Source organism: Pezoporus wallicus, unplaced genomic scaffold (assembly GCF_028554395.1).
Source record: "Pezoporus wallicus isolate ANWC-B61680 ecotype Strahan unplaced genomic scaffold, APGP_CSIRO_Pwel_v1 contig_360, whole genome shotgun sequence".
Taxonomy (NCBI): domain Eukaryota; kingdom Metazoa; phylum Chordata; class Aves; order Psittaciformes; family Psittacidae; genus Pezoporus; species Pezoporus wallicus.
This window is the reverse complement of record NW_026640059.1, coordinates 4206334-4218937: the sequence shown is the minus strand read 5'-3', so window position 1 is coordinate 4218937 and position 12604 is coordinate 4206334. Positions and strand designations below refer to the sequence as shown.

Here is a 12604-nt window from a genome sequence, read left to right as displayed (position 1 = left end):
ATCACAAGGACACAAAGAAACATATCCAGAGTGAGGCATGTGAAAATTTTAAGCTTAACTCACCTTTAAGCATTTTGCTTTTGATAATTCCTCTGTGTAAAAGTCTCACAGTAAATACATTTTAACCCAATAAAATGTTACTGCACAGAAATAATGCTACATGGGTTTTTTTTTCTAATATTTATTTTTTTCACCTGCAAACTGTAGCAAAACATGATCAGCTTTATTATGCAGACAGGTATCCCTCTAACATTAGAGATTTAGGCATGTATAAATAGAAGAGCTCTTAGGAAAGGAAAACATTGAGAAATGAACAAACCTTCAATTTAACTTCATGACTTCCAATACCAATGGTTAAAATGATGTAGCTCATTCATTCCAAGAGATACAACAGCACCTTAAGTGGCTGATCTATTCCCCAGTAACATTTTTCACATAACAATGTGTTAAAGTTACAAATACTGATATGCACAAATAGCTATTTTCTAAGAAAAATATGTACAGTACTGCAGCATAATGAATGTGGTATCTGCAATAACTTATTAGCCAATTTTAATATACATGATACCGCTACTTTTTACCTGCCAGCTCATAGGATCAAGGATGTTACCATAGCCCTCCATTTTGCACATTATTACCTGGGGGGGGGGGGTGTGTGTTGATTTTCTTGGTTTTTTTTGTGGCTTTTGTGGTGGTGTTTGTTTTGGGTTTTTTTATTAATATTTTTCATTTTCTTAAAGGTACACAATGCAGGCTTTTATTTTTACTTCTTAAAGACTTCTTTTGTGTTTAAAGCTAATATCAGTGAAACAAGACAACAGTGCAAGAGGCGCAGAGATGTTATGTGACCATGTAAGAGTTCTTTTGGGTAAAGTGTCTATAAGGCTATAAGAAAGGATTGGTTGATGGGCTTCCTGTTGGGAATTGTCCTGTTGGTGCACCAGCCTAGGGGGGAATAAAAGAAGAAAATTAAGATGAATATTTAAGTTTTTTGGTTTTGGATTGTAAACCATTAATGCAAGATACAGTAAAAAAAACACACCCTATTAGGATAAATTTTTCTTATGTTGCAGTCTTTTTCCCCCGGTAATTCTCAAATTATACTCCTGTAAGAGGAAGGTATACAAGTACTTCTGTTTTGATCTGACTAGCCTTACAAATGCCATGTCATTGTCATACTGAATTGCATGTAGGAGATTCATGCGCTACCTTCCCTTACTTGAAGAAAAACAAAAACAAACAAAAGAAAAAAATAATCCAAAACCAACCAAACAAAACCCAGAAAAAAACCAAGCCACAAACCCAAAATCTTTGTGTGTCTCTAATTGAACTGTTACACATTATGTCTCTTCAGACAGAACTTAATATCATGCAACAACTCACCATAAAAGGGTTACTAGGTACTCCAACAGCTGCAACTTGTCCAAAAGAAGTTACTAGAGGCTTTGCCTGTCCAAATGCAGCAAAACTTGCTCCTTGGAAAGACAAGTGAAAAATATTAATACTAGTAGAGTACAAAGAGTTCTTTGAGGCAGCTCCTACACAAAAATAAGTGGAAGCTTGGCACGATTGATCCTACTGAAACACTATCAGGAATCTGAAGTGTAAAAAATATAGCTGGGCTTTGTTTCTTTTCAAACTTTTTGTTTGTTTGGAACTAATCAATTTCGATTTCTACACATGCACTTTTTTCAATGTAATTTTATCATTTAAATAAACAAGTACTTCCTAATCTTCTCTTGCCTGTGTTCTGTGAAGTTAGAGAAAATGTTACAATCAGTTGCAGAAACTCCAAAAATGAAGGCAGAGCAATCCAATCCAGCCTGCTTAAAATTCCTTCTAAGCCAAGGAATACTTTTTATTTTAGTATCAGATTAGGGTAAAATTTCAGTTACATCATTGCACACAGACAAGTCAGAAAGCACAACATGGAGCCAAAACACAGTGTGGGAACCCCTCAAAGTTATCAAGTTCACAAAGAAATAAATATGCAGCCATTTTTGCTAACTTACAGAAAAATAATTTTCTCTGTGCTTCCAATTTAAACAACATTATCTAAAATGTATCGACCTACCATTTGGCTGCTGAGCAAAAGCAGTCTGTTGAGAGAAAGCTGCCTGGGTTGGGAACGTGGGCTGCTGGAAGTTGCCACTAAGACTAGTAGGAAGAAGACTGTAGGAGGCAGGAGTTCCAAATCCTGCAGGCATGCTCACGGATGCAGTACCAAATGTTGCTGCTGGTAGGCAAAAAATAACAGTCAATTATTTGTAAGAAATCACTTTTTTTCCATGAGACAAATTACTATAACGTCACGTTAGGAAAAGCTTCCTAATGCCTCAGTGACCATACAGTAAGTTAGGTTCAACTTCTACAGCCACTGAACTGATTTGTTAGCTTGGATCATCACCAACTAAGTGCATAATTTACTCCTGCACTTTAAAAATGGAATCATTTAAGATTTGCTAGATTCAGCACACCCAGATATATACCTTCTGACAAGGAATTACTTTTGATGCTGTCTGCATTATCATACACTTCCCCCACAGCTTTTCTGGTAAATGCATGTATCAGAAGCAAGCACTTTCAGGCAGCATAAGCCTCTCTGGTTTTCTGCTTCTGAGAAAAGCATGAAAGGATCTTCCTACTCAAGTTGCATTACAGGAAGTTACAAATGAAAAATAACAAAAAAGTCCTAAGGGATACATGCATCCCCTCTCTCCTCATCCCATCCTCATTTCATAGGAAATTCTCACCATGCAGATTATTTGAACACAAAAGTTCTATTTGCAAATGCTCTTACTGTGGAGGTAAGACTTCAAACAAGAAAAAAAACCCACCACCCCAAACTTCTCATCTGATTCTCTGCTAAACATTTCAAGTAAAGAACATTCAGCTCATATGCAATTGCACATGCCTTGAGCAAATAAAGAGGAGTACATCAAGTGCGAAAATGTAGTAACAAAACCATTATTCAGTCTTTTGGGAGTTATTCTTGAAAGGAGAAGTGTAAAGACGGGAGTTTTTTTTGGTGCAAATACAGACATCAAGCATTTTATTCTAGTTAAACACTGGATAGGACTTGGGTTTTTTTGATGGCGCAAGTTAGATTTTATGCAAGCTCAACTGTTTAATAAAAAAAAAAGACAACCAAAAAAACCCAAACATGTATTAAACTAATACAGTTTAACTATCTGTTGAAAAATTTACCCTAAAAGTATTCAAGGTCAAGACATTATACATAAGCTGTTGACAAAGTACATGCAAAACTAATGTACTAACATTGTTCAAGTTACAGTCAGCAGAGAAGCTATTCAGCAGGAAAACTTACTAAAAAAGGCAAATGAAAGCACAACAAAATGAGCAGTGACTTGGGATATCCCAAAAGGCATCAAGCTGCTGTTGGTAGAAACCTGAATCACTCAACTTGTTAGCATTATATTGTGACCATGGAGGATATCAATAATGGTTTTGTTTTAGTTGCTTAATAGGATGTTCATGTATGCTCTTCTCTCCCCTTACCCAGTTGCCAAATGATCACACCCATTCCATTTTTAACAAAACGGAAGGTCTTCCAAAATTCCACGTGCAGAGAACCAGATAGCTACCAATAAGCTTTTACAAGCAAGAACAATTAGCCACAAGAAACTCAATACCAAATGTGGCCACCTACCAAAATGAGCCTGAGGAAATATGTGAGAGTGCATTGCTCCCGAGAGGCCTTATGGAAGCCACAAAGAGACCAGACAATGTCAAATCATTTACACACTCTTGAACAGTCATTTCTTAGTTATATATAGAAATATACACACATATATGTACCAAAAAATTCATCTATAGCACGACTAGCAATAGATTAAGCTGGAAAACCATTAGAAACAAATGCTACAAAGCAGATCTCCCATGTAATAAATAGCAAAGTTCATGCAGAAAGAAAGCTTAGCATAAAAATACAAGCTACAAGTTTGCACCTAACACTGAAAGGATAGAAAATTATCTTTACATATAGCCACTATCTCTGTCACCCAGTACCTAACATTGGTATAGCTGCCACAGGGTTAGAACCTCTGCAAGCCAGGGATAGCAGTTTAGAAGGTGGAAGGTCAGAGTTACCATATTCAAACAAATTCATCTAAAGAGGCTACAAATTCTTAACCATGATCCAAATCAGAAAGATATTCTGGACATTAAACAGCTCAACAAGTTTAACTGCATAATAACGCAAAAGGCACTGAAACAGAATTCTATTTCAGCAGAGAACAGGAATTTGCGCAATTCAGTTTTAACTCAGCCTGATCAGTTTAGTTCAACCTGTGTAAAGCTCTGAGCAAAGCATAACTCAGTGTTAAAACTCATACATCAGCAGATTTAAAACTGTGAAAGTCCAGTTAATAGATAAAATGCCAAAACTTAGCAGTGCCTTTGAAAAGGAAAATTAGGATAACCTAGCAGTCATCTAAATCCAAGTTCAGCTTTTTAAAGAAAAGCACAAGTTTGTTTTTTTTTATAAAGCATTTCAGGTTTCGTTTATGAAATTAGGATTCTACAGAATCCTCCCCAGAAAATTAATGTAATTCATGAGTGTAAAGATTATATTTAAACATATGTTTTACTGTTACAAGACAGAAAAATAAAGGATACTAATGTACTGAATAAGCAGACTGGTGAAGAGCTAACACCCCAAAAGTCATGATTCTCCTGGTTTTAGCTCAAGCTCTCTGATTTTGAGAGCTTTAAGGACTTTGAACTAAAGAAAAAACGCAAGTGTACAGCTTAGCAGCAAGGCTTTCAAGATTCACGATGTAAGGGCAACCTGCTATGAAGCATGCCTCAAAACCAAGGGTATAGTCTAAGAAGGCACCCAAGTAGTAATACACAGATGCAAACAGGCTAGGTAGATCTTAAAAAACATGGCCACCTTTTGAAACAGAAAAATAACATCCTCTGCTCAATTAAAAAAAAATTGTTTTTATCAAGAAAAAGTTGATTTCTGCAGCCTGTTCATAAATATTGTACTCTACATTGAACACACACACACCCCACAGCAAATAGACTAGAGATAGATAATACAGAAAAACGTTCAGAAACAAGTTACCCAGCTATGAAAAAAGAGAAAAAAAAAAAAAAAAAAAATCAATGCAAGTCTTGAAAGAAAGTTTCTCAAACAGTTAAGTGTCTTTTTTCCTAACCTGTTGCTCCTCGGCTATTGGTCTGGAATGGATTTGTTGAAGGTACCACTGGGGCAACAGGGGCAGCTACAAATGGATTTGTGGAAGGTGTTGCTGAAAGATTAAAGACAACTTATTTAATAACATCTTTTAAAAATAGCCAATCTGACTCAATATATTAAGTTTATACAGCTTTTATAAAGATACATATCTAAAATTATATGAAAAATAGGAAATGATAATAAAATGCTTAATATAAAAAGCATCATAACAACTGTACTTTTTTTGCATCTTTTAGTAACTGCAATATCACTTGTGTCGAAGTATAACACTATCAACAAAAAATTAATAAGATGCTTTGTTTGCTAACAGTCCATAAAAGATTTTAGTAACACTTCTATACCTCCAAATGGAGCAGGCACACTCGAAGATGCAGGCTGTGTCTGTGCAGTAGCAGCCACGGGTACTGTTCCAAAAGCATTGCTGAAAATAATTCATACGTCACTGATGTCAGAATTGCTTGTTTAACACTTAAATACTATTTACAATTACTGTTGGCATATTAAAAAAAAAAAAAAAAGGAATGCTTAAGTGCAGTTTGCAAACTGCTACATAATTCACTGATGCACAGAGCTGAGCCCCTGCTACCAGGGTCAGAGACTGTAACTAGTGCTAAGCAATGAAAAGTCATCTTCACCAACAGCAGGACAAAGTATTAAACAGAGGCCAGTAACAGAAAAGTTGCAAAGCAGAGGCTATGGGGCACCTGCAATACCAAATGGAGCTTTAACAGGCACTTGGTATTTATTACTTTTATGATATTAAAAAAAGTGGTGGCACCATTTACATTATAAATAGCTGAATAATTCTTTTGCCAGGGATGATGCTATGATTTTCAGTATGCATGCAATCTGTACAGGAAAGCGTTACCATCCAACAGGTTTACCATGCAATGACTAGAAAAGCGCAGAGAACATTAAGCTGACAGAAAGTATTCTTATTTTGATAATATCTCATCAAACAGTACTGCTGTTATTTAAAACACAGGACAGTTTCAGAAGTACCTCTAAACTCATTCAGTATTTCCCTATTTAGGTAAGAAATAATAGATTCAAGAGACAACTTTGAGTTATTTTTGTGCATACTGCTGGAATTCACAAAGAAAGTCAGCTACTTCTAACAAAGTACCTGCTAACTTTACTGGTGGAAGTATACGCGTTACTAGAGGTTGCTGTAGAGCTGAACACGCTGTCTAATTCTGCTAAAGCAGCATACTTGTCTGAAGATGCACTTGACTGATTTGGGGCTGACAACGCAGGACCTGCTGATGCTGACACTACTGTACTGAAGCCACTTCCTTGCTCACTACCACCTAGAAAGAAAGAAACCGGATTAGAAGTAATGAATAAAGTTTCATATTTTGTGCTCCCAATGTTGAGAACAGAATGAAAGTTTATGGAGAGTTTACGTTTCAGACTCAAAAATTAAATATGCTCCATACAGGAGAAAAAACTGTATATAACCAGCCATTAGCTATTTGCAAAATGTCATGCTTTTATAGATATTCTGTAGCTTCAAAGAGCTTCTGGTTTCCCTGAAAAATATTAACTCAATGCTACCATCATCTTCAACTGGAAAATTTCATAAAACACATACCCTCAAATAATCCATTTCAGAAAAAAGCTCTACACTGCAAACCAACACATTTGTTTACACACCATTTGAGAAGAAAAAGGTTACAGAATAACTAGGATTTTTTTCCTCCTTAAAATCAACTAAATCCAAGCATCACTGCTATTTGATAAAAAACTTTAAGCAAAGTCTTTATGGCAGAGAGGTAAGAAAGCTACTTGGGCAGTTCTCTACAACTGTAGCTCTCCATTCAAGAGCCTTTGCTATATGAAATATAGCACGAATATAAAAAATATATTTATACATTTATATATTTTCATCATTGCAGTAATAATTATTTAGATATTTCCACCTGGGTTTCCCAAAGAGCAGACGTCTGATGCAGACTTTTGGAGGAAACTTTAGTCTTAAAACTTCCATCTTATGCATAAAGGGTTCACTGATATGAAATTCTACCGATAATTTAAAGACAAGACATTTTGAAATACAGTTACTACTTGAACAAACACAGCTGTCCCTGTGGTACACATACAGATGTAGAATAAGCACATCAAATAACAGAATTCAATACCTTGCCCTGCGCTGAAGATATTATCTAAATTAGCAAGAGCTGCATATTTGTCAGCTGACTGTAGACTGAGTTTATTCACTGCAGCTTTACTGGCTGCAGTTGCTGTTGTGTTGCTCTGAGAATCATTGAAGGCTCCAAAATCAGCACTGGGGGATTTGGGGAAGTTATCAAAGTGAGCAAAGTTAGCATTCACTGATCCAGCACTTCCACCTGCAACAAATGAAATTAAACATGATCAACACTCCAAAGCTAGAGAAAGTTTTTCTAACTGTAACTGAAGGCACAATAATCCCACCTCTTTCTGGTTGCATGAGGCAGCATTTCCCCACCCCACCCCACCTGTATAACCCCTGCCCATTTCCTTCAAAGTTACATCGGATCATCAGAAATTTTTTTTCTGTTTTTCAGTCTGCAGATCAGGGACAAAAAAGGCCCAGACAGCTTAAATCAGTCATAATTTGATCTGGAAAAACTATATGCTGTTAGCTGTTAAAAGTAATTTCAACAATAGTATTTCGTTAAAGGAAAAAAAAGTGCATTTGCTTGAATGCTTAATATTCAAAATGCAGAAGCTTCATTTTCCTGACATACATTTAATGAATACCTACTATTTGCATTTACTTCCTAGTACAATGTTTAACCATTTCAGATGTCAGTCATCATTCTAAGCAAAAAAAACAGTGCCTAGAAGTCCAGAAGTAGTATGATTTCATGCCAAGGATTAGAGAGTTTGGGAAGAGATGAGGGGGAAGACACAACACAGATCTTTTTATACCAAGTCCCCACTAACATCAGATGCATAAATTAATTTTAAAAATCTGATTTAGGTCCACACAGCTGAACTTCAGTTCAAACTTTAAACTATGAACTTCCATCTCTTCAGACAATTTGATCTGGACAGGTCACATAAGTTTCAGTAAGGTGTTCCATTATGTGTATCACATTTTATAACAGTTGGCTGAGGATTCCACTCATACTGCAGAACACACAACTTTAATAGCATAATCAACAAGTTAAAACATATGCAACAGTAAGAATGAAAATGCTATACTACAATGGCACAAAATGAAGCAAGCTGAGTTTTCCACTGCGTGGAACTTACTGTGTACAGCCTGGAGAGGAAAAGCTGAAGTAAATTCACCAAAACTGCAGCTAGATGAAAGCGTTCTGAACGCTGGAGAGCCAGAAATTGTGTGTGGGTTAAAGTTAACATAAGGAGGGAGAAAGAAAATTTTAAAAAAAGTTTAAAACAACACCACACTCAAAAGAAGGAACAGAAAAAAAAAAGGAAAAGAAAGTCAGTCAGCCAAAGATCTAGACAAACAGCAAACGTAAGCTCAAGCAGAAGTTCTAAAGCATGATCAAATTAAAGGAAAGCAAAATGAATCTTAGCATTAGGCTCTACACATGAAGCCAGACATACTGAAGTGTGCGCATATGTTATACATACACATAGGTACACACTTTTTTCGGTACTGTGATGTGCTTTTGGGTCCACTGAAACACTTCTCTTACAAGATGGTCAATTTAATATTTATCAGAAGCAGTGTGGTTTAGTCTTTCCGTAGTTATTTCAGATGTAGAGCTAACAAACACATAGTGCCATAAATCAGACTTCTGAGCAGCATTGGGTAGGTGGGTGGGTGGGGGAAATAAAAATCAACACCAAATAGAAGGAATTCATTTTGAGTTTCCCCAGAGCTTCAGACTGCTTGATTATATTAAAGCAGGCAGATGCAAGAAAACTTAAGTACCTTCCAACATAAAGGTAAGGATTATTTCAATTAAGTATTAATCAAAAGTGCTAGGAGTTCTACCTGTATTTTGGGGCTGAAAAGACTGCCTTGCTGTGGGGAAACCTCCAAAATTACTCGAGCCATTAGACTGTCCAAATGCATCAAAGTTTGCAAAACCTGCATTTGCAGAGTTCTGCGCTGTAAATTGCAAAGGAACAAAACATGTTAATGGATATGGGAAATAAACACAAGAACAGATGTATCAACTGAATTCATGGTCATGACAGCCTCCAAGGGTTACGTCCTACCTTGCAATTTTTTTTTTTTACATGAAAAAAAATTATACATGGTATTCAACAACTGAATGTGGTCTTCGAACAAGTTTTCACAAATCACCTTCACACAGCTGTACCAGTTAATGCTACTTCTCACACATGCTACTATTCACAACTGCATGATCCAAGAGTCCATTTCAGCTTAACCCTAGTGTTTGCAGTGGTGGCTGGTCAGGGAAAAATAGCCTAGAAGTACAAAATACCAGATGTACACCTGTAAAACCCCCAAAAGGTATCGTTCTAGTTTATAAAACTAGAATTTGTGGACTCACTGAACATTTATTTGTGTATTAAAATTAGAACAAATTCTTACGATATACTGACAATTTGAATTCCTCTTACACAAAGTGCTTCTTCCTTGGGTGAATTTAGTTTGGCACCACTTGAATAGTCTTGGCTATGTTTATAAAATTCATTTCACTGAAAAATTCAGTTTTTAGAAAACAGTACAGAAATGTGGAAAAATCAATACCACTGTTAAGAAGACAGCATTCATGAGAGTGTATCCACAAAATTTCAGGTTTGGTGGATACAGAATTTCAAGTTTTGCCTACCTTTCATGCCTTACTATAGAAGAAAATAAAAGTTAACAGCCACCTAATTTCAAACAGCTGGACATTCAACATCAATAGATTCAATAGTAATTGCATGCCTAACTGATAAGCCCCACAGAAAGTCTGAAATTCTCTTATTAGCAAGGAGTAAGGAAAAAAAAACTGGTTTTAATCAAAGGCAAACCAAACCCCTATATATAGGTAACTTCAATTACTACATAAAGGAAGCCTACAAAACACCTTCTAGAGTAACAGATAGTAAAATGTCCTATCTTGGGGTCAAGATTTGTTTATTCTGGACAGATCTTGCACATTAAGCATATACAGAACCAAGAAATTATGCTGATCATTTGAGTACTATTAGTAAAAAGCCAGATAATGCTAATAAAAAGATTATTTCACTTAATTTCTATTAAAAAAAAATCTGTACTACAGATTTATAAGCTAAAAGGACATTTTTATACAGATTACTGTTATTTCTCAATGCTGCAAATATAAATGAAAATGCAACTATTTCCCTTCACAGTGGATACAGGGAGCAAGGGTGATGGCCGACTCTACTTGATACCACTTTTTACTAGAAGTGTGCACGCACATTGGGTTTACATGGCATAGTTTTGGTAGCAGGGAGTTGCAGGGATGGCCCCTGTGAGAACTGATCAGAAGCTTCCCCCACTTCTGACAGTTTCAGCTGGCTCCAAAACAAGCCTGTTGCTGCCCAAGGCTGAGCCCATCAGCAATACTGATGGCACCTCTGTGACAGCATATTTAGGAAAGTATGAAAACCACTGTGCGGCAGCAGTGAGAGAGGAGTGAGAAAAATGTGAGAGAAACAAAACTGCAGACACAAAGGTCAGTGAAGGAGGGGAGGAGGTACTCCAGGTCCCAGAGCAGAGATTCCCCTGGAGCCCATGGTGAGGCAGGCTGTCCGCTGCAGTCCATGGGGGTTCATGGATATGGAGTAGATATCCACCTGCAGCACAGGGAGGACCCCACACTAGAGAAGGCAGAGATGGCCTGTAAGAAGTTGGAGCCTGTGGAAAGCTTATGCTGGAGCAGGCTCTTGGCAGAAGCTGTGGCTAATGCAGTGGATCCCACACAGCAGCAGGATTTCTGGCAGGAGCTGTGATCCTGTGGGGAGCCCACCCTGGAGCAGTCCATGCCTGAAGGACTGTACCCAATGGAAACGAACCATGCTGGAGCAGTTCTGTAGAACAGTAGCCCACAGGAAGGGTCCACATTGAAGAAGTGTGTGACTGTTTCCCACTGGGGGGGAAGGGACCCCACAATTGAGCAGGGAAACAGCATGAGGAGATAAAAATGGTACAGATGAGATGTTATAGACTGACTGCAACCCTCATTCCTCACCTCCCTCAGCAGGAGAAGGCAGCAGAGTCAGAAGTGAAATTGAGCCTGAAAAGGCAGCATAAACCACCTTTTTCAGTTGTATTTTTCACTATCCTACTCTATTATTAATTGACAATAAAGGGAAGGGAAGGGGGAAGGGAAGGGAAGGGAAGGGAAGGGAAGGGAAGGGAAGGGAAGGGGGAAGGGGGAAGGGAAGGGAAGGGAAGGGAAGGGAAGGGAAGGGGGAAGGGAAGGGGGAAGGGAAGGGGAAGGGAAGGGAAGGGAAGGGAAGGGAAGGGAAGGGAAGGGAAGGGAAGGGAAGGGAAGGGAAGGGAAGGGGAAGGGGACGGGGAAGTGAAGGGCAGGGGAAGGGGACGGGGAAGGGGAAGCGAAGGGACGGGAAGGGAAGGGAAGGGAAGGGAAGGGGAAGGGAAGGGGGAAGGGAAGGGAAGGGAAGGGAAGGGAAGGGAAGGGAAGGGAAGGGAAGGGAAGGGAAGGGAAGGGAAGGGAAGGGAAGGGAAGGGAAAGGGGTCTTCTGCAAGTTCTGTCCAAAAATATTCACCTTTAAAGTGTGCTCAGAGAAAAACTTGACACAGAGGAAAAAAAGTTTCAATTATACTGCCTGTATTTCAAACACTTAGACTCCAAATTCCACAGTTACTTTTTTTAACTTTCAACCAGTAGCTTTTTTAAAGGAATAGATTACTGCGCCTTGTTTTAAAATCAAGGTGATGTTTTCATCCTGATACATCAATTGGATAAGGGCTACTGAGACTGATTAACCAAATAAAGATTAAGCAAATATATGTTGCCCCTAGAATTTACAATTTTTTTTTCTTTTTAACCACTCACATGAACAGAATACTACGTCAAGAATCTTAAGTATCTTTTGGGTCTAGTTTAAGAACTGGAATGTATTACATTACAGGCTACTTTTAAGAATTTTATTGCATCAGCTGACACAAAGTAGAGTTGAAACAGTAGAGCTGTAAAGATATTAATCTTGCTTTATGTTATGCTGTAAAGTTTAAACCTATGTAAAAGTGGCATAAAGGTAAAGACCAGGTAAGATCTGTACTTTCCTGTACCTGAACAACATGTAGATTGGCAATTTCAAAATTCAGTTCTCCATGCAGAAACACAAGAACCACCACAAGCAAGTTAAGGAACTGCAGCAGATTGCAGAGTGGCATACATTTACAACTGCTGTTGTGACTGCAGATGACTGAGGCTGTACAAGAGCTAGCTGGTTAAAGCTAGCTCA

At 37.7% G+C, this 12604-nt stretch overlaps 1 protein-coding gene across 8 annotated transcripts in view; it reads right to left on the bottom strand.

Moving 5' to 3' along the window:
- Nucleotides 1-695: 695 nt before the first annotated feature.
- The window catches only part of AGFG1 (ArfGAP with FG repeats 1), a 35256-nt gene continuing 23347 nt past the window's right edge, over nucleotides 696-12604 (bottom strand). The window contains exons 6-15 of one of the 8 annotated variants that reach the window (XM_057417207.1): nucleotides 9186-9302; nucleotides 8471-8542; nucleotides 7369-7578; nucleotides 6354-6537; nucleotides 5569-5648; nucleotides 5187-5279; nucleotides 3671-3718; nucleotides 2075-2233; nucleotides 1384-1475; nucleotides 696-945 (exon numbers count right to left, since the gene is read on the bottom strand). In XM_057417207.1, coding sequence (XP_057273190.1) covers nucleotides 886-945; nucleotides 1384-1475; nucleotides 2075-2233; nucleotides 3671-3718; nucleotides 5187-5279; nucleotides 5569-5648; nucleotides 6354-6537; nucleotides 7369-7578; nucleotides 8471-8542; nucleotides 9186-9302 — 1115 coding nt within the window. In that variant the 3' untranslated portion in view covers nucleotides 696-885. Of the gene's footprint in view, nucleotides 946-1383; nucleotides 1476-2074; nucleotides 2237-3670; nucleotides 3719-5186; nucleotides 5280-5568; nucleotides 5649-6353; nucleotides 6538-7368; nucleotides 7579-8470; nucleotides 8543-9185; nucleotides 9303-12604 lie in introns of all 8 variants that reach the window. The other 7 variants (XM_057417206.1, XM_057417209.1, XM_057417208.1 and 4 more) reach the window with 7 other exon arrangements.